The sequence below is a fragment of the Cavia porcellus genome, unplaced genomic scaffold, assembly GCF_034190915.1.
Source record: "Cavia porcellus strain 051 isolate PalLab524CR breed Dunkin Hartley unplaced genomic scaffold, mCavPor4.1 scaffold_1, whole genome shotgun sequence".
NCBI classification, from domain to species: Eukaryota; Metazoa; Chordata; class Mammalia; order Rodentia; family Caviidae; genus Cavia; species Cavia porcellus.
Genome location: NW_026947484.1, coordinates 153,751,529 through 153,772,509, shown reverse-complemented (window position 1 = coordinate 153,772,509; position 20,981 = coordinate 153,751,529). Strand labels below are relative to the sequence as shown.

Sequence of the window (20,981 nt, the reverse complement as noted above, 5' to 3'; positions counted from 1 at the left end):
GAGTCATTCAAAGTATAAAAATTGCAGTTTTTATCAGCATGATGAGATTAAAAACCTACAGCTTCTCCGAGTAATCACCGCCATCATTTTAGCTCACAAGCAGAGGAGTGGTGAAAGCAGCCACTACCAGATGGGACAGGTGCCCCCGGGGCTCCTCGGTTACCTTTTTTTTTTTTTTTTTTTTTTGAGACAAGGTCTGGCTGTGTAGTCCAGGGTGGCCTTCAATCCTGGGAAATCCTTCTGCCTCAGCCTCCTGCATGCTAGAAATACACCAGGATCCTCTATTGTCTTGCAGTTTGAAAAGCACTTTCCTTATTCACAGAAATAATAAACTATTCCAAATTACCCCTAGCTACCATCTGGCACTCTCCTCTGTCTGACTCAACCTAGTGTCTGCCCCAGGGCCGCCTGGTTGGACAGCAGGGTGCTCCAGGAGCCTGGCAGGAAGGTCCCTTCTTGCCAACCACATCCCAAGCTCCACAGACACCCAGGTCCTTCACACTGGCATTTTGCCTAGCTTTTCTGGGGCACATCTGAGAGACCTTTCTGAAAGCCTTGCAGTTCTGTGTGGAACCCGCCTGCCTCACCGCCACCCAAACCGGGCACTCACAGATGCTGGACCCAGCTGTCCCCCAAATTAGCCAGGGCAAGGACAGAATCAAACCCAGGGAGACCCTTGGCCTTCACCACCCATGGCCTATCCCCTCTCCTGCAACCCACACTGCTGCCCTGAGGTCTTTGGCAGCCCGCAAACCCTGTCCCCAGCTGAGCTGCTGAGGCCGAGACTGTGTGACAGCACTGGGACACTTGGATGCGTGAAAGGGTTAGTGGTAAATGAAACCTCTGATCTTTCCTCAGGAGACAGCACTCGTTGCAGCTGCTCTGGGACAGCCTTGCCTTGGGGGACGCTGCTGCTCCTGGGTGCCTGGGTTCCTTGCTCTAAGTTTTATTTTTTTCAAAGCCTGAGGAGGCCTTGGTCCTGGACTTGAGCAGTGACCCCTGGCGTGATCCGAGCCCCAGGGCCTGGCTCACAGCTGTGTCTACTTCAGGCCTGCGGGTGGCCTGACCTTGGCCAGGGTCTCTCAGGATGGTGGTGGTTTAAGGAGGACCTGAGACACAGTGAGCCCCTGCATTTGCATGAACAGAGTGACTGACTGACACAGGCGCCCAGCATCACAAGTGTTTGAACCAAAAGGTGTTGGCGATCGCAGAGTCCAGCCCTGTCCTTTCAGAGATGGACAAGCCAGGTCACTCGCAGAGAGCTGGCCAGTTGGGAGCAGGACGTGGACGTAGCTCTCCTCTCCCTGCTCCTCAGGCGTCAGAGCAAAGCCTGACAGCCGTAAATCCCCTGAGACTCCGAGGTGCCCGGGGGCATCGTCCTGGGCACCGTGGATCACTCCTGTCCCCTGCAGCAGCAGCTCCCCAAACCCGAGCCTCACTGCCGCCGCCGAGACTTTTCCTGGTCATCACGGGACCACAGCCCTATCCTACATTTTTCTGCAAATGGACTCATTACTGTTCTTAACTACATTTATTTGAAAAGGGAATTTATGTCTTGACTCAAAAGGGCAAAGGGCATTATTCGCTGTAAATAGGAACTGTTTTGTTCAAGCTTTGTCTTCTGGGCCTTCTACTTATGCCTTAACCCTGCTTTATTACAAAGGCAAGGTTAGCAGATTCGAGGGCGCTGAACTCAGACAAGCCAGGGCGTTTGGAAAGGTTTTCAGTAGCCGGCTGTGCGGTTCGTGCTCCTCAGGGACATCGCTGTTATCACCGCTGTTAGGGTGGCCCTGGCCTGTTGGCCCAAGTGCAGGCTCCTTACCAGACTGAACTGTGGGCCAAGGGTTTCGCAACATGGGCAAAATCAGGGCTTCTGCGCAGTATTTTTTTTTTTTTTTTTACCAATAACTTATTTTCTCTTAAAGGTCTCGTGGAAGATTTGAGGAAATGTAAAATTATTTTCGTGATGGGTGAGTAACAGCCTTTAAATCTTCTAATACAGTTGCTGTGCCTAACAGCTTAATACCTGGGAAAAAAGCTCCTCGCTGGTCACCCACTTTTAAAGCTACACTGGGGTGAGTGTGTGTGTGTGAGTGTATGTGCATGAGTGTGAATGTGAGTGTGTGTGCTTAAGTGCATGAGTGTATTGTGAGTGTGTGTGTGTGAGTGTGTTTCTAACAAAACTAACACCCTCAGGGTTTCCAGATTTCCACCCACACTAATGCACTTCTGCATTGCTTTCGGCCCCGGATTTTTCAGCAGGACCCCTGTGTGGTCCCCTCACACCCAGGGACCCCACAACCGCAGGCATGTGAAAGGTGTTAGCGCTCACTGAGCTCGGGCTCAGGGACGGGAGCCCCGTAGGAGCCTCAGGGGCGTCCGCTGTCCCGTCCTAACGGAGCGCAGCCCGGACGGAAGCTCTGCAGTGACCTCCTTCCCCACTGACCTCAGCGTGTCCACGGCCACGCACTCAGGTCGGCCCCCCCCCCGCCCCGGTAAAGCGGCCTCCCTGGGCCTGGGTGAACTCAGCGCCTCCACGGCAGAGGCCCTGCTGGACCCCCAGACCCGCTGAGGGGTGCAGGAGGGAGCCCCGTTTTTGCTATGCCCCAGTGTATGAAACCCATTGACTGACACTTTGTGAGCCTCAGCTGGGCCAGTTTAGCTTGCTTTTTCATGCCCGTGTGCTCCTCATAGGGAGTCACTGCGGGTACAACGCAGCTCCATTCTGTTTTCTTCTGTTTCCCTTTTTTTCTCACCCTGCCTCCCTTCTGCAAAGGGTCTCTCTCTCTCCGTTTCTTGTTACCTTGTTCTTCATTTATACTTTGGGCTTCTCATAGAACAGAAACTTCTGTGACACGTAAGGCTTGTGTCTGATTTATTTCCTTGTCCTGAGGGTCTCCAGGTGATCTATTTTCCTACAAGAGACTCAGATGTATCCTTCTTTAGGGCAAAGTAGTACTCCCTCGCATCTGCCTGCAGCGTTTTCGTGATCTATTTGCCCTCTGGGGGAGTGTAGGCTGCTGTCAAGTGTTGGCAGCCGTCATTTGTGCTGCTGTAACACGGGTGTGCATGGGTTGCTGTAATACAACGTCTTTGTAAGCCACCTCATTTACTGCTGGTTATATTACGGCTCTGTAACACACAGGAGAAAACCGAGACTTGGGTGGCATAAGGAGCTTATCCTGGGCGTTTCCCCGTGGAAATGAACCGGGCAGGGCCGTGCAGCTCCAGGGAAGAGCTGGCGCTTCTGCTAATCCTCCAGAGACTTGAAACCAAGTGTGGACTAGAGAATAATGAACAATCCGAGTGTATTCGGGCTGGGGTGCAGAGAGGCCACCTTGGGGTCCCCCCAGGAGACCTCTGTGTCACCCGTGTGTCATGGGAAGGGGACACTGTGGCCTGGCGCAGAGCTGTCCCAGAGAGCTTGTCCATGCCGAGCTGGGCAGTGAGAGGCGATGGGGAGGTCCCTGGGCAGGGACCTGTAAACCCAGGGGGGCCAGCTGTGGGAAGGAGGGGGCAGGGGTCCGGGAGCCGGGAGGACTCCCCACAGTAAGTTTGCATTTTTTTCAGAAAACGAAATGTATTTCTGAACTGCAGGGTCCTCAGGTTTGGTTTTAAATCAGCAGTGCTCAGAGATGAGTAGAAGTTCCCTTTCCCACAGAACCCTAATGATCTGTTTTCTTGGCATGCAGACTGTGCGTTATAGTTTCTGTTCAGTTTTTATATTAGGCTCCCAGTTAGCAAAAGGATGGACCCTTGAACGTGTAGAAATCCGCAGCAGGAGCCCTCCAGCTGGGGAGACAGCTCTGCCTTCTTAATAACCTGAGGACAGTGCTGTGACCGGGCTGGCGGCCCTCAGCATCTGCAGCAGGGAGACCGTAGCAGAGGTCGCTTTGGAAGCACATTTTCAGATGTTCCGTCTGGCTGGCTAAGCAGGACCAGGGACCTCGGATGGCTGGGTCCAGAGTTCGGAGTTTCAGGAAGTCAGAGAGCACCACAGCAAGACTTTGGCCTCAGACGAGCTTGAGAGTCCCACAGTCTGAGAATCCTCGCTCGGAGGAAGAAGTTTTTTCTGCATCCGGCCACACTGTCCTGAATTCCAGCATTCGGGTCAGTCCCTGCTCTGGTTGGATTTAAAGAAAGTGAAAAGGTTTTATTGTGCCGTTTCTGAGGAAGGCACCAGGACATGTCTCCTTCTGCAGAATTTACTGGACTCCACCAAAATTGGGGACGTGACCCTAAATACGAGTGTGTCAGATGCAGGATGACATTTAGGGCTGTATTACCCCAGGTCGGTTTGAAGTGAGCTTCTGAACACCTGCAGGATCAACAAGGGTCAAGACTGCAGTCACACAGTGGTTTTTCCTGAAAGACTGAGTTTTTTGGTTTTTGATTTGCTGCCTTGGCATCTGTCAGACTCACAGCTGGGCTGTGGTTTACTAGGCAGCCTTTCCTATTATCTTTTATTTTGCTCCTTATTTATAATTTGGGTTTCTCACATAAGAGAAGCCATGAGATATTGGCGCCTGTGTGTCTGAATTTAGATTTGTTTTCCTACAAATGGCAGTTTGCCCTTCTTTATGGCAGAGTAATACTCCGTGGTGTTTACCATCTATTTTGTTTATCCATCTATCAGTGGGCAGATGGCCGCTTCCTGGATTTAGCTGTTTAGGAGTTGTGCTGCTGTGCAGAAGCTTTTTAGCGTGACCTGCGTGTCACTGTTCTTCTCCACACAGGATTAATTCTCCTATGGCGCCCTTCCCCTGTGACAGTGCCCCAGCCCCACCCTCCCACCAGTCTCCGCCACACCCTGAATCTGCTGTCTGCGCCTCAAAGCCCGAGCCGCTCCTGCCCAGGTCAGGCCGGGCCTGGCCCCACACCTGCCCCTCCTGCCCCTGGCCTCGCTCCGGCCTGCCTCCTCCCTCGGTCTGTGTCGCTCAGCCAAAGCCCCCAGAATGAGGAGAAAATAATGTGTCTGTTGAAATAATGAATTCTTCAGGAAGCAGTGTGACCGTCTCCATAACAACCAAAACAGCAGTCAGCAGCAGTCGGAATTCCAGGCTGGGCTGCGGAGCTGTCCCCAGACAGGGACCAGGACGGGGACAGGACCGGCAGGATCGCAGGTTCTGAGGAGCCGAGCCAAGGCCACCTTCCCCACCGGTGCCTGACAGCGACGCTGGCTGTCATCAGGGACGGAGACCTGCAGGTGGGGCCCGGCTGTCACAGGCATCGCAAAGGCCTCTGGGGTGTTGATCGTCCCCACGGGAAAGATGAGAACCTGCACCCAGAAACAAGGCTGGGACTTGGCTGTTGCCGAAGTCAGAGAATATTTGGGAAACATAAAAATATACTTTAAAGAAGCTGCATGTGGTGGTGCACACCCGTCATCCCAGCACTCAGGAGGCTGAGGCAGGAGGATCGCCAAGAGTGTGCGGTCAGCCTGGGCTGCATAGCAAAACCTGGTCTCAGAAAAAAAGAATCTGTGTTCTTTACAGAGCCTCACTGTGTGCCCCTCACAGGGGCCTGCTGTCCTCCCCCACTCAGTTCTCACGCCTTCCTATCCAGAGCCACGCCTGACTGCTTGGGAGTGGCACTGGCAGCATCCGATGGCCGGGACTGTGCTGTCCGTGCGCCAGGACACAGGCAGCCCCAGCTGCTCTGCAGTGGCGAGCTTAACGAGCTCCCCAGACAGTGTTTTGAGTTATTCTAGGCAATTTAACGGGTGTCACCAAAACCCTGTGCCAGCCCAGCAACGGGACACAGCATGGAGAAGGAAGGGGAAAGGCGGTCACCCAAAGAAAGCAAGCAAACAGCATTTGCCTGGGGCGTGGTCAGAGAAAATGGAGTGAAAATTGCCTGTAATTCCAGCACTGGGGAGGCTGAAGCAGGAGGGTTGCTGCCAGTTCAAGACCAGCCTGCGCTACAGCGTGAAACCCTGTCTCAGAAGAAAGAAAGAGCTACGCTCCACTGCCAGAAGAAGCCACTGTGCTACAGGAAACCTTTTTCCTTTTCTTTTCCTCATTTTTTTAAATAAAACTATGAAAAGCCAGTGACTCAGGAGACAGAGACCATTTTGGCCTTTAAAATGTCACATCTACATAGTATCTTCCTTCCAGAAAATAATTTCTGGAAGAGAAAGAAGAACAAGTCCAGCACTTGGGAGGCTGAGGCAGGAGGACTGCTGTGAGCGCAAGGCCAGCCTGGACTACGTAGGCAAATCGTGTCTCTAAAAAGCAGTTAAGCACGTTGCTGTAAAGGAAACAGCTCCTCGCTGGCTGCGAGGCCAGAGGCCTGGGCCCAGGTCAGTGTGGACGCTATGCAGCCATTTCTCAGATGTGTTTGGTCTCCAATCCACAGCAAGAGGAAAAAACAGTTCCCAGCGCTGACGGTCAGGAACCGTGACCATTGTGCCATAGAGAGCGAAGGCCAGGCTGGCCGTGGGGACTCTCCTGAGCTGAGGGTCGCCACCCAGCAGCCTAACAGCTTTTCTCAGAAGTGACCAGGCTGTCACAGGGGCCTAAAGCAGGCTTGGGACCCAGCTCACTTAGATGGATGGAATATTTGGAGGGGCCAACATTGTCTGTATAGCCTCGGACTCGAGCTGACCCTCCTGCCTCAGCCTCCCGAGTGCTGGGATTGCAGGGGCGCCCTTGTCCTGCATAGCCAGCCGGATTCCAGGGACCCAAGCACACCTGCGTTCATAGCGGCACAACTCACAATGGCTTAGCACAGCCACCAGCAGGGACCTGGATGGAGCTGTGGTAGGGGGCACCCACCTCGAAGTACTACACTGCCATAAAGAAGAATGCACTCAAAGCATCTGTAGGAAAGTGGCATTAAACGTGAACTAAACCAGACATGCAGGAGCTTCTGGGGAAACTGAGGCATGGGAGACCCGCCCCAGCTCTGGGCCCTGTCATTTGCTCTCCACAGTGGTCACCGCATGTTTGTCATGTCCAGCCTGTCTGTCACCAACCATGGGCCCTGCACAGCCATACTGAGCCAGACCGGGCTTTTCTGGGGCCACGAGGACCAGGGGGAAGGGCGGGGTGCACAGTGCTCTGCGTGTGCTCCCCAAAGCATGCCGGGGACCCGGGATGCCACTGCCAGGGCCACACGAGCTCTACGCTCTCTTCGCTGGCTCGCAGTCCACTGCTTCTCTGGGGGAGGGGTTGGTGACTCGGGCGATCCTCCTGCCTCAGCCTCCTGAGCGCTGGCCTCACAGGCGTGCTTCACCTCACCCAGCCGTACCCGCGGAGTCTTGATGGTCACTACCGCCTGGTCCCTCCTGGAGTACTTAACTCACTAGGGGAAGCACCCACGCCTCCACGGCTGCCAGCAGTCGGGACTGAGCCGTCAGGGCACGCAGCTGACCGAGGCTTCTCTTCCAGGTGGCCCTGGCTCCGGCAAAGGTGCGCAGTGCGAGAAGCTGGCGGCCAAGTACGGCCTGGTGCACCTGTCGCCCGGGAGGCTGCTGCGGGCCGAGCTGGCGTCGAACTCGGAGCGGAGCCGGCTGATCAGGGCCAGCATGGAGCGCGGAGAGCCGGCGCCATCGGTGAGCCGGACCCCCGCAGGGACTGGGGGCGCCAGGAGCCTGCGTCTGGCTTCCTCTTTGTTTTGTTATTTTTATTTTTATTTTTATTTTTATTTATTTCATTGTGGGCTTTTTGAGGCAGGATCTGGCTACACCACCCAGGCAGACTTCAAACTCAAAACGACCCTCCTGTCTCGGCCTCCCAAATATGGTGGTTACAGCTGTCTTCCTCTCTACACTATAAACTTTATGAGGACTAACTCACAATTACCGAGCCAGTTCCCCCAAGCCCTGCCAGAAGCCAGAGAACCAGGGAATTCTTGCAATCCCAGCACCCTGGAGGCTGAGGCGGGAGAATCTCTTTGAGTCGAAGGCTAAGCTGGACTACATGGTGAGACCCTGTCCCAAAAAACTAAACTAGTAGCTAAGTAAGAGGTGATGGAGCCCAGGGTTAGGGTTATGGGGGTGCCCCTGCTGCCCCCACTCCGTGCTGACCGCTGTCTCTGCCGCAGGGCCTCACCTTGGAGCTGCTGCAGGAGGCCATGGCCGCCAGGCTCGCTGATGTCCCGGGCTTCCTGGTCTCCGGCTTTCCGCAGGGGCTGAAGCAAGGGGAGGAGTTCGGACGCCGGGTGAGGAAGGGGCGTCCCGGGCTCCGGGTTTGAGGTCCTGCGCCGGGCGCCCCGTCACACCTCACACACACACACACACACACACACACACACACACCGTCGCATCTCAGACCACAGATCTGGCGGCCGAGGCAGGGGGGTCTCCCCAGTGTGGGGCCACGGCGGGGGGGGGGGGGCGCTGATTTAAGGGCTGAACAGACCCCGGCCTGGTCGGACCCGGTGCTCTCTACCGCCTTCCTCACGTCCCTGGTCCCTGGAGGTGGCCTCAGTTTCCCTCTTCTGACATAGATTCCACCACCCAAGGGACCTGGCAGAAAAGTGTTTCTGTTTACCGGGGGCTCCGGCAAAGACCAGGGCGCTTTCATTGTCCGCAAGGAGTCGTGGACCATTCACCATGTGGAAGGCGGATCAGCCCAGTGCTCTGGGAGGCCTAGGCAGGAGGGTTGCAATTTGAGCCCAACCTAGGCAACTTAGCAATTTAGTAAGACCCTGTCCCTAAATGAAGAAAAAGGACTGGAGCTGTTGCTTCAAGTGATGTCCCCACAGGCAGCCTCAGTGCTGCGCAAAAAAAAAAAAAAAAAAAAAAAGCCACAGTAGGGTGGGGGTTGTTGATTGACCCAACTGGGGGACCACAACACGGACCGGAAGGGGAGGGGCATCACGCACACTGAGAGACCCCAGGTCGGTGGTGCACCCGACTTTCATTTGATGTTTTTTAAAATAACTTTTAATCGAACCCTTAGCTCTGAGTCTTGAGGGCCGGCAGAGCCCTAAGCTGAGGCTGGGTGAGAACGCCAGGCAAGGGTGAGAACGCCACCTACTACGCAGCCGGATCCGAATTCCTGCGCGAGCCTCGGCTCCTCTGGGGCGTCAGGCTTTGGCTAATAAGAGGTTAATGGCCCCCTGAAAATTGCCTAAGTGAGGGGGCGCGGGGACGCACACATCCCAGCCCTGGGAGGCTGAGGCAGGCGGGTCGCCGTGAGTGTGCAGGAGCGCAGCTGAGTGCTGCGGTGCACGTCTGTGACCCGGCACCCTTGAAAGCAGGGACCGGAGGGCACAGCGAGAGCCCGAGCGGACCTTTTAGCAACTGACCGAGACCCTGTTTCCAAATCAGATTGTTGCTTGTTTTTTATTTTGAGACGCGGTCTCACTACGTAGCCCAGGCTGGCTTCGAACTTGTGGCGATCCTCCTGCCTCAGCCTCCCGAGGCCTGGGTCACAAGCGTGCACCTCCGCGCCTGGTTTGCGCCAAGGCTGTCAGCGAAAGGCGGGGCTGGCGGCGGCTGAGGCTGAGCGCGCCCTCTGCTGGCCGGCGCGGGTCACTGCCGGGCGGCGGGCTCTGCACAGGGCCCAGTTCCTTCCAGCCCAAGCGTCCACCAAGCCGCCCCCGCCCTGCCTGCTGTCACCTGCCAGGCGCCTTCCGAGGGCGACAGGGATACGGTGGAGTCGCCGAGCCAGGACCACCCTGCAGCCAGGGCTGGGCATGCAGCCCAGGCGCACTTTATCCCTGGCTCCCCAGGGACAAAAGGACAGTTAAGTGTAGGACTGGACAGGGCGTGGTGGTGCATGCCTGTAACCCCAGCACTCGGGAGGCTGAGGCAGGAGGGTCACCATGAGCTCAAGGCCAGCCTGGACTACCTGGCAAGCCCCTGTCAGGCAGAAAGAAAGAGCTAGGACCAGGCCTTCCCAGCCAGGATACCAGCAGCGCAGAGCCTCTGAGCGTGGCCTGCTCTGTCCCCTCCAGGTCGGGGACCCGCACTTAGTCATCGGCATGGACTGCTCAGCAGACACCATGACCAGCCGCCTTCTCCAGAGAAGTCCGGGCAGCGCGGCCACGGAGGACGCCACCAAGACGGTGGCCAAGCGCCTGGAGACCTACTACCGGGCCTGCCTGCCGGTCCTGGCCCACTACGAGGGCCGGACGCAGCTGCGGAAGGTGAGCTGTGGCCCTGCGCACAAGGCCACCATGTGTGTGGGCCCTATGGGTGCTGTGGGCGCCGGGTCTGGGGGTCAGAGCTGCAGAACTGGGGCGCCAAGTTCGAGCCCACCCCGGGCAACTTACCGAGCTCTGCTGTCAAAATGTTTTTTTAAATTTTATTTTATAAGGCTGGGGATTTAGCTCAGAGGCACAAGCGCCTGCCTGGCAATCAAGAAGTTGAGTTCAGGCTCCGACACAAGAAAAAAAATTTATGGAAAACCTGTGAAACAAAATTTCACAATGAAATAATAGGAGAATAACAATAATTAACATATTGCATGTTGTTATCTTTAAAGCAGCTACTCAAGAGTGCAAGATACGGGCGTAAAAATTTCTCCAGTTAATATTAGCACAAACCTTCCTTTTCAGTTAGCTCAGAGACATTGATAGTATAGCTGATTTACGTTTTCCCACTTTTCTCTACTGTCCTTTCCCCCATCCCAGTTTTTCTTTCCTTTCAAACAGTTTCTTCCTAATTCACAATATCTATTGTACATTTTAGAACTTATTTACTATTTAGTTTCTCATACCAGGGAGACAATATGATGTTTACACATATGAGTCTGATTTATTTCACTTATGAGGATGGTCTCAAGTTGCATCCATTTACCTATAAAAATCTCTACTTTGGGGGCTGGGGATTTAGCTCAGCGGCATATGTGCCTGCCTTTCAAGTGTGCGGTCGTGAGTTTGATCCCCGGTACCGATAAAAAACGAAAAAGACAAAAAAAAAAAAATCTCTACTTTATCCTTCTCTATGGCTGAGTAATACTCCATTGTTTAAAAATACATGTTTTTTATCCATTCTTCAGTCAATGGGCATTCAGGTTGTTTCCAAGATCTAGCAATTACAAATTGTGCTGCTATAAACAAGGGTGCACATATATTGAGGTGGTATGATGTTTTCAGTTCTTCTGGGAAGATATCCAGAAGGGGACTAGCTGGGAGGAAGACAGTCTCTAATCCTGGTTTCCTGAGGAATCTCCACACTGATTTCCACAGTGGTTACACCAGTCTGCACTCCCACCAGCAGTGGAGAAGGGCTCCTTTCTCGTCACAGCCCCTCTAGCAGTTGTCACCGGTTGATTTCCTGATGATGGCCATGGGTGAAATAGAATCTCAGCATTGTTTTAATTTACGTTTCTCAAATAACCAATGATGGTGAGCATTTTTTCATATTTTTTTTCCATTTTTTTCTTCATTTGAGAAGTGTGTATTCATCTCAGATGCCCATTTTTGGCCTGGGTCTTTGAATTGGAGGGGAATCTGGGGTGTTTTTCCAGCTCTTTATACCTTCTAACTGTAAGTCCTTTGCCCGAGAGACAGTGGGCTAACATTTTTCCCGCTCTGTGGGTTGTCTGTTCACCCTGTTGGTGATTTCTTTTGCTGTGAAAAGCATGACAATATTTTTTTAAACAGCAGGGATGCAGTTCAGTTCAGTCTCCAGAGCCGAAGGAAGTAGATTACAGTTGGGGGTAGACTCACGGGCCTCGTGACACCATCATACTTGGAAAAGCTGCTTTTCCAAGACAGAGAAAGGGAGGGTGAAGGAAGCGGGCCCTTGGGCCTCTGGCCTGGGTGGTCAGGACCATCGCAGGCCCCTTCTGGCTCTCAGACTCAGCCCTTTGAATTCCGGAGATTGGCAACAATTGCTACTTGGCCCTTTTGTCAGTTTTTTCATTTGTTTGTTTGTTTTTTGGGAAAGGGTCTCTGTGCAACTTAAGGTCTGGGCTCAAACCCACTAAATTGCCCAGCCTGGCCGCAAGCTCACAGCGAGCCTCCCGTCTCGGCCTCCTGGGTGCTGGGACCGCCGGCATGCGCCACCGTGCCAGCCTTTCTCAACTTGTGGCACCTTGAATGGAGCTCAGGACCTGGACCACTGATGGCAGGTTGCAGGTTCACTGCTACATCCCAGAAAAGGACTTCAGAGCGGTCAGTAAGCGGCCCCGAGACTCGGTGGGCAGAGGTGCCGGAGAACTGCAGAGTAAGGCTCTGTCTCAAAACAAGTTCCACTTTCCCCTTGTCCTTCTTACCTGCGTCTCCTGCCCTGGCTCATTATTATTATTAGTGACATTTTTAAGAGTTTCTCCACGTTATCCAGCTGCAGGGTCAGCATTTCTCTGATGTCCCCCCACACGGGCGATGGAATCTGGGGCCTCACGTGTGCTGGTCTGATTTCGATTCCCAAGCATTTTGCTTATTTATTTCTTTATTTTCATTCTGAGACAGCATCTCCCTAGGTTACCCAGGCTGGCCTTAAACTCAGAGTCCTCCTTCTCAGCTTCCCTGAGTAGGCATGTGCCACCACGCCTGGCTGACAGATTTTGTTTTTGTTTTCTTTTTCTTTTTGATCAGGGTCTCACTATGTAACCCATGCTGGCCTCAAACTCTCAGCAGTCCTCCTGTCTCAGCCTCCCAAATTCCAGGATTATAACGTGTGTCTCAATGCCTGGCCTCCCACTTTGGCTATTTTTTAAATTCCACCATTCCTTACTTTTCTTTAGAAACACCAAATTCTTAAATTTCTGTACCAGCACAGTATGGCAGAAATACAATGTGAGCCACATAAGTACAGTAGCTGGAAATATTCTAGTAGCCACACTGACAAACGACAGAGCCAGTTACTGGCGGTTAATGGAGGGTTGGAATGTCTGGGCGCAGACCTCTCCGGGGCTGGGGCACGCGTGGAATCCAGAGCACAGTTCGGGGCTTACAGCTTGCCTCCAATATGATCGTTTTGCTGTCGTATTTTGGGATGAGGAAGACCACTGTCCTCAGCGTCGCCTGTCAGGCACCAGCTCGGCGCTCTGGCTCCGTCCTGGTTTAATTCCCTCCTGTGGTTAATTTTGCTCTCTTACCTGAGCTTGCTCCTTCCTCCTCACGCTGTTGCTCTTTTCTGTCCAAGTCTGTTCTCGTTTCATGACTTTCTGTTCCTGTTTCACGTGAGCCACATCCTCTTACGTCCCATTTGCCATAGCAGAGGAAGTGACCCTTGCTCCTCCTACGTTTTTACAGCATTATATTTCATCTTTGTATGTATCATTTTTTGTTACCAACATTTACCAACAGGAAGGAAACTGTCTGCTACAAGAACTAAGCCTCAGGGGCTGGGGATTTAGCTCAGAGGCATAAGCACCTGCCTTGCAAACAGGCAGTCGTGAGTTCGATCCCTGGTACCGATAAAAACGAAAAAGACAAAAAAAAAAAAAAAAAAAAAGAACTAAGCCTCTTTCACCACTGGCAGGTTTGATGGCACGCACTAGTAATCCCAGCACTTGGGAGGCAGAGGCAGGAGGATCATGAATTTGAGCCCAGCCTAGGCAACTAAGTGACTGACTGAGATCCTGACTCAAAATTTTTTAAAAATAAAATAAAACAAAGGGTTGGCAGTGCAGCCCCATTGCAGGCCCTGGTTCGATCCCCAGTCAGTTTATAAACAATAAACTGACTGACCGCCATCATTTGTCACTGCAAGCTGGCATAGCTTCAGTGGCCAAGGATGACTCAGAAGGCCTGGAGCCACCAGGCCAGGGCGGTGACGTGTCCCCTCTGAAGAAGTCCCTTGTCCTCATTCCAAGTCCTGAGCAGGGACCTGTGGACCCCTGGATGGCTGTGGGTCCCTGAGGCAGAGCCCAGGGACAGTGGCGGGGAGTGTGCGGCACCTGTGGCCTCCCTTCTGCCACCTTTTACTGGTTATGAGCAAGTCACACAAGGCAGCCTGGCTTCCAGGAGATTGGACAGCATTTCATCTGTGATTTGGCTTTTTGAGACAGGGTCTCGCTGTGGAGCTCATGCAGGCCTTGAACTCACAGCAATCCTCCTGCCTCAGCCTCACAAGTGCTGAGATTACCCGTGGGTGCCAGTACACCCAGCTTGTACTCTATCTCTTGATGGGTGAGTGGCAAGGCCACCCTCAGCAGGGTACCAAGGTAGGAATCTTTGGAGACTGTCACCTGCTCCATCCTCCAGTTCAGGAGTGGAGATGGGGAGCCTCCTCTGCGTGCTGAGAGCCACTGGCAGGAGACTGTGACCACTGTCACTTATCTTCCCTCCAGGGATGTGGCATCGGGCGGGCATGCGCGAATCTGCCCTGGAAGGTGAAGAGGGTACATGGCCACGTCACCTCAGACTCTAGTGTCCACTGGGCTTTTCTGCATGGCCCCTGGGTGGCTGGGTGTTCACAAGAGGAGCCCTTGTCCTGCAGAGCCAGGACAAGGCTCAGGACACTGTGCTGCCTGATGACAGCTCCTCCCGTGAGGGAGGGGACAGGGAGGGGGGAGGTGCAAATAGCACAGTCAGTTCTGTGGATTTATTTTCTGGTGCCATCACCTACCCAGAGCTAGGTCCTGGGAACACAGTGCTGAGCAGTGACCTTGTCCTCGACACTTCCTGTCTCGGTGGACATTGACATGGGTCCTCTGCTTAACGAAACTCCAGTCAGGGTTGGATTTCTATGCAAATGTACTAAGAGCCTCCAGACACTTGGGAAGGGCTTGCGGAATGTGATTGGTCCGTGATGCGTTAGGAGGCGGGGCCTCGTGGAAGGGGTGGGGCCTAGGAGGGTTTACCTCCCTCTGGGCGCCTCCCTCATCTCTCTGATTCCTGTCTTCCCTGTAGTGAGCAGCTCTGCTCCCAGGACCCTCTGCCATGCTGGTCTCCCAGGAGCCAGCTGACCAGGCACCGCAACGTGAGCCAGAATAAACTGCACCTTCTTCAAGGGTATTGGATGTTTTATTTTATCACTGCTACGAGAAATGAACTGAAACAGGCGTGGAGCCTCCTTTCAGGCCCACCTGTGCCCTTCCTTAGAAAAACCTGGGTTGGCAAAGAAGGCTGTTAAGTCAGCATAACCAGTTTGTCACCTCCCTGACACCCTGCCGGTGCTCGGCAGGCACTGTGAGCTCCCTTCTCCCGGCTGTGACCTCTTAGTAACTTTATATCCACTGGCGCTATCTGAATTCACAGGTGAGCCCAGCCCATCGCTGTGGTCCCTGGACCTATGGAAGTAGCCCTGAATAAAGTCATCCTTAGTGTCCTTAACAAGACTCACTGAAGACCGAGCGCCCTGGCGCACGCTGGTAATCCCAGCACTCGGGAGGCTGAGGCAGGGGGATCACTGCAAGTTCAAGACCAGCCTGGGCTACATAGTGAGTTCAAGACCAATCTGAACTACATAGCGAGACCCTGTGTCAAAAAACCACCACAACAACAATAATAATAATGATAATAATAATAATAATAATAATAATAATAATAATAAAATTTTAAATGCAAAGACGAAAAGAAAATATCTTAAGGAGAATTTGTGAAATCTTTCAGATGCGCAGGTCCCGGAGGTCTGCTCAGGGTGCCCTCTGGCGGTGAGGCTGGAAAGCTGCACTTCCCGGTGTTTAGCTGGTGCGGTATTCATTCCGCTGAGGGAGGTGACACAGCCAGGCCCTCCAGCACTGAGCGCTACCCACAGCTCCACCAGCTGTGCTGCTTCAGTTATTCATTTACTGGCACCACAGAGAGAATTCAGAGCTAAAGACTGAATCCTCAGCTCCAAAAATGTTTTTAAATTTTGAGACAAGGTTTCACAGAATTGCCCAAGCTGGGCTCAAATTTGAGATCCTTCTGCTTCACCCTCCCAGAGTGCTGGAATGACAGGCATGTGCCCACTAGGTCAGCTCCAAAAGGTGAGCTTTAGAAATCCATGGCATTTTGACCTCAATCAAGTCCCGGTTTCTCAGGGCCCTGGCAGGCAGCAGCACCCAATAGTGTGGACAAAGGGCTGGGCCTAAGGGTCCAATAGTGCCTAGGTCCTGAGGAATCATTGAGATCCTGGCCTCATCCCAGATGGGCTCTGTGGTCACCCGTGGCTGCCTAGGTCTCAGGGACATGGGAGCAGCATAGGCCGTGCAGCCCCTGACACCCACAGACATCCTTGGTCTGGGCCACACACTGACATCACTGCCACCCTGGATGGCCAGGCCTGTGCCCTCTTAGCAGGATGAACCCACAGCCTCGGCCTGCTGGCCAGGGCTCTGCCTGTGGACTCCACCAGCGGCCCAGAGCCCTCTGCTTTTTTCCTCTTTAGTAGCGTTAACCGATCGACTGGGTTTTTGGAGTTAGGGTCAGGTTGTCCTTGAACTCTTTATGTAGCCCAGGCTGGTCTCACACTCTCATCCTCCTGCCTCAGCCTCTCCAGTGCTGGGATTCCAGGCATGCGCCACCATGCCTGGCTCATTTGTTACCATTTGATGAGTCTTCTTCTGTGTGGATTCAAGCCATGAGAACATAGGCTTAGTCTCCCCTGCGCCTGCTGAGGACCCACCTGGCCTGGCCTGGTCGCCCTGGGAGCTTCCGCTCTCCCAGAGCCCGACAGAAGCTCAAGCGCCAGACATCTGGGGCGCCAGCGGCCCCAGCCTTGCCTGGGTGGCGCTGCCCCATCTGCCAGCCCACCAGGCTTCGTGAGGGATTCAAGGCTGAAGGGCAGAGGCTCTGACGCCCACGCCCACCGTCCCCGACGTCACCTGAGTGGCACTGCAGGTGCAGGGGACCCAGGGAAGACACAGTGGCCCTGGGCTGGGGACAGACCTGAGCCCAGGCACGGCGGCAGGGCGGAGGGCGGCGCCTCTGCACCCCCGGCCCGTCCTGTCCCCGCCGGGTCTGAGCGCTCGGGCCCCCCTAAGCACGGCAGTGACTCGGTGGTTGGCGTGCTGGCGTCTCCACAGCCCACAGCGGTGCACGCTCAGGAAGGCGAGCTCCGGTCGGCTGGGAGCGAGCCCTTCCCGGCGCTCCCCGCAGCACCGCAGTGACCCCGAGCCTGGAACCCCAGCTCCGCCTCTGCTTCTCTGAGGGCGCCTGGCCTTTCGGTGGGCGCAGCGCGCACTCGCATCCAGACCGGCGTACCGCGGGGCGGCCTCCACCCGGCGCCTGCCGGCCCTGCCCGTCCCCTCCTCACCTACGAAGGTCCTGTTTCCATTTTCTCCTTCTATTCTTTGTTTCTCCCCCCTTGTCCTTTCCCTATTCCTCTTTCCTAGTTCCCCTTCCCATTTGAACATTTTCTTCCCGTTTCCCCTTTTGGTCTTTGTTTTCCCTTTCAGTTTTCTCCTGCCAGAGAAACTGTAGTATCTACACGTGGGTCCAGTTTCACCTTGAGTACAAAAGTCTCAAGCTTACCCTTTAAAAAAAACACATTTTCTAGTCTTTTTTTTTTTTTTAAGAGTCTCATTATGTAGCTCATGCTCTCCTTGAACTCATTATGTGCCCCAGGCTAGCCTCAAACTTGTGGCCTCCTCCTGCTTCAGCCTCCTGAGTGCTAGGATTCCACCTGGGCTCTACCACACTTAGCTTTTTTTATTTTTACTTTCCCAAGCTTATCCTTCTCTACCGCTGAGTAGAACTCTAGTGTATTAAAAACAAAACCCCACATCTTTATCCATTCACCAGTTGGGCATTTGGGCTGTTCCCAGGATTTAGCTTTTGCGAACTGTGCTGCTCTAAATGTGGATGTGCATATATTGCTGTGGTGTGACGCTTTTAAGTCTTTCAGGGGGATACTCAGGAAGGGAAATAGCCAGGTCAAATGGTACCTCTAGTCCCAGTTTTTTGAGGAATTTCCACACTGGTTGCACTAGTCTGCACTCCCATCAACAGTGCAGAAGAGTTCCTTTTTCCCCACAGCCTCACCAGCATTTGTTATTGTTAATTTCTTAATAATAGCCATTCTTTCTGGGGTGAGATGGAATCTGAGTTCTAATTTGCATCTCTCAGATGACCTATGATAAATATTTTTTCCTGTATTTATTTGCCCTTTGTATTTCACTTGAGGAGTGTTTTAAGAGTTGAACTCAGGACCTTGTACTTGCCAGGCAGGTGCCCATGCCACTGAGCTATATCCCCAGCTGAGAAGTGTGTGTTCATCTCAGATGCCTATTTTTGCATTGGATCTTTAAATCTGGGGGAGGGGCTCTGGCTGGTTTTTTTTGTTTTTTGTTCTTTATATATTCTAGATAATAGTCTTTTGTCTGAGGAATAGCTGGCAAAAAAGTTTTTCCACACTGGGTTGTCCCTTCACTGTTGGTGGTTTCTCTTGCTGTGCAAAATCTTGATGAGATTCCAGTTGCTGATTCTTTATATTGTGATTGAGGCTTTGTTCATAAAGTGTTTGTCTACACCAGTGTCTATAAGAGTTCTACCTATTTTATCTCCCAGCAGATTTAGTATTCCTATTTTAATATTTAGACATCTGACTCGTTCTTAGTGCCTGGCAAACGATGAGTCTAGTTTTAATCTCTAGCATGACAACCACTCATCTGTTCACTGTCACCATTATTTCTGACACTTCCAGAACGCCCCAGCTGAAACCACGGAGTCTGTGCCCTTTTCAGACTGGCTTCTGCCAGTAACATGCACTAAAGTTTCCTCTGGGACTCTATGGCTTGCTGGCTCATTTCTTTCTAGCACTGAGTAGTATTCCAAATAATGTGAATGTCTGTGTGGACTAGTCTATTAAATGCTGAGACCTCTCAGTTGCTTTCCAGTGTTGTCAATTATAATAAAGCTGCTGTAGACATCCATATGCAAGTCTTTATGTAGACATCAATTTTTCAGTTGTTCAAGTCAATACCAAGACGTGCAGTGTCTCCCTTCATTGCTGTCGTTTTTATCCTTGACTTTTTTTTGGAGACAAGAGTTTTGATATGCAGCCCAGACTGGCCTCAAATTTGCAGCGATCCTCCTGCTGGGATTACAGGCGTGTACCCCTACACCCAGCTTGCAGCTGTACCATTCTCATTCCTGCCAGCAATGAAGAAGTATCTGATTGTTCTTCACCCTTACTGGCATTTGGTGTGCCATGACTCTCAATTGTGCCCCTTCTGATGAATGTGCAGTGATCACTTGTTATATAGTTTGGCATCTAGTTTTTAAACAATTACTCTTTCTTCCCTGTACCTTTTCTGCGGGAGGGGGTTGTGTTTTTAAACTTTGCTGAGCAAAAGCAGGAAGCTTTATTATTTAAAAAAAAAAAAAAAGATCACATTTACAAACACATCTTAAAATTAACCTTTCTCTGCATGGCTGTAATCCCAGTACTCAGGAGGCTGAGGCAGGAGGATCTGCATGACTTTAAAGCCAGGCTGGGGGCTGGGGATTTAGCTCAGCGGCATAAGCGCCTGCCTTGCCAGCAGGCAGTCCTGAGTTCGATCCCTGGTACCGATAAAAACGAAAAAGACCAAAAAAAAAAAAAAAAAAAAAAAAAGCCAGGCTGAACTGGCATAGTGAGATTGTCTCAAAAGACAAAGCAAAACTAAAAAGCTAACTTTGTCCGTTTTCCTTTAAATATAGGTAAACGCAGAGGGAACACCAGAAGAAGTTTTTCTTCAACTCTGCAAGGTTATTGACTCTCTTTTCTGAAGGCCTGAAAGCCCAGATGGAGAGACAGAGGAACGTACTGAATAGCCCATTCCTTAACATCGCGTCAGTGTCCTGTGAACCACAGACCCTGCTGGCACTGTCTGCACCTCCTGGGCTTGTGTGGAAGGTGTCTGGGGCCAGGCGTGGTACAGTAGGAGATGTCAACCTGTCCCCGCCCCAGTTCACACGCTGTTACCTTTTATTTATTTTTTTTTTTTTGGTACCGGGGATCGAACTCTCAACCTTGAACTTGCCAGGTGAGCGCCTATGCCACTGAGCTAAATCCCTGGCTGACACTGTTCTGTTGCTATCAGCACGGTGGTGCCACTGTGTCCACTGTGCCCCAGTTCTTGCTGGAGTCTGGCCATCTAGTCTAATCAGAAGGGGGCCAGCACCCTCAATCCCCTCACCCCTCCCTTCTCTGGACTCCCCTGCTGGCCCGGATGAGGGGCCCTACGTGGACAGGTGGAGGCCTGTTCTAGGGTGGCTCGGCCACGTCCCTGCCTGCCCACCACAGCTCTTGCCATGGGTTGCACAGTGAGCTATGGAGCCAGCCCCATGTGAAAGAAACTTTTAAAACTGGAATCCTCAGTTCTCCAGGGTGGCAAGTCCTAGGATGATCATGTCACCTTCTCCATTTGTTTTTAGGAAATTGGCTCCTGGGAATGCTGCCTGCTAATGGCTAGTAGAACTGGGGTAACTGTGTGACTTAGTCTGCTCTCTACCTGGTCATGCCTGTTAGCAGCTCTAACAATGTCAGTGACCAAAAGTAATTCGAAGCATGAGATGACTCATTATTTTGTTCACTGGACAAGTGCCATCTTACCGTTTTGATTTGCAATGTCCACCCATTCACCAGTACAGCAGATGAAAAGGCACAGTGACCAACGGCTGTGGGTGGGAAGGAAGGGCATGTTAGCAAGCAGGTGTTGTGCAGCCTTCTGCTTGTCTCACCCATGCCTTTTCCAGGGGTTTGCAAACCGTGCAGCACACCAGTGAAGTTTGGTTCTCTTTTGTGCTATCAGTTGCAAAATCAGAGCTTCTGTGTCTTACAGAAATAACTGCATCATTCATTCTGCTGTGGTACAAAAGACTGTCGTTTCAGTTTGCATGATTTTTTTCTCTTCAATCATTGTGCAAATAAGGATCCATTTCCAGGACAGAATTGTATTTTTAAAGTCTTTTTTTCCTTGAAATGGATATGTACAAATAAAATATATCAAAGACAGGATGATTCTTTTTCTATTTATTTGTAACTCACATCTTTCTGGAAAGCACTTGAAGCTTTATTCCAAACAAAATTAGAAGCAAACACAGTAATAGCTGAGACTTACGATCCATTAATATGGTTTTAATTTTGGCCATAGACCAGACTTGAACTATTACAGAGAGAACTGGTAATGTGTTCATGATATGCGGTCACTGTTGCAATCAGGTTC

The 20,981-nt window shown here is 52.2% G+C and overlaps 1 protein-coding gene across 1 annotated transcript in view; it reads left to right on the top strand.

Moving 5' to 3' along the window:
- Positions 1-20,770, top strand: part of Ak5 (adenylate kinase 5) — a 199,488-nt gene extending 178,718 nt beyond the window's left edge. The window contains exons 10-14 of the mRNA XM_063258062.1: positions 1,926-1,970; positions 7,392-7,555; positions 8,047-8,163; positions 9,907-10,098; positions 19,474-20,770. Of these exons, the coding sequence (XP_063114132.1) occupies positions 1,926-1,970; positions 7,392-7,555; positions 8,047-8,163; positions 9,907-10,098; positions 19,474-19,542 (587 nt within the window). The 3' untranslated portion in view covers positions 19,543-20,770. The remainder of the gene's footprint in view (positions 1-1,925; positions 1,971-7,391; positions 7,556-8,046; positions 8,164-9,906; positions 10,099-19,473) is intronic.
- The last annotated feature ends 211 nt before the right edge of the window (positions 20,771-20,981 follow it).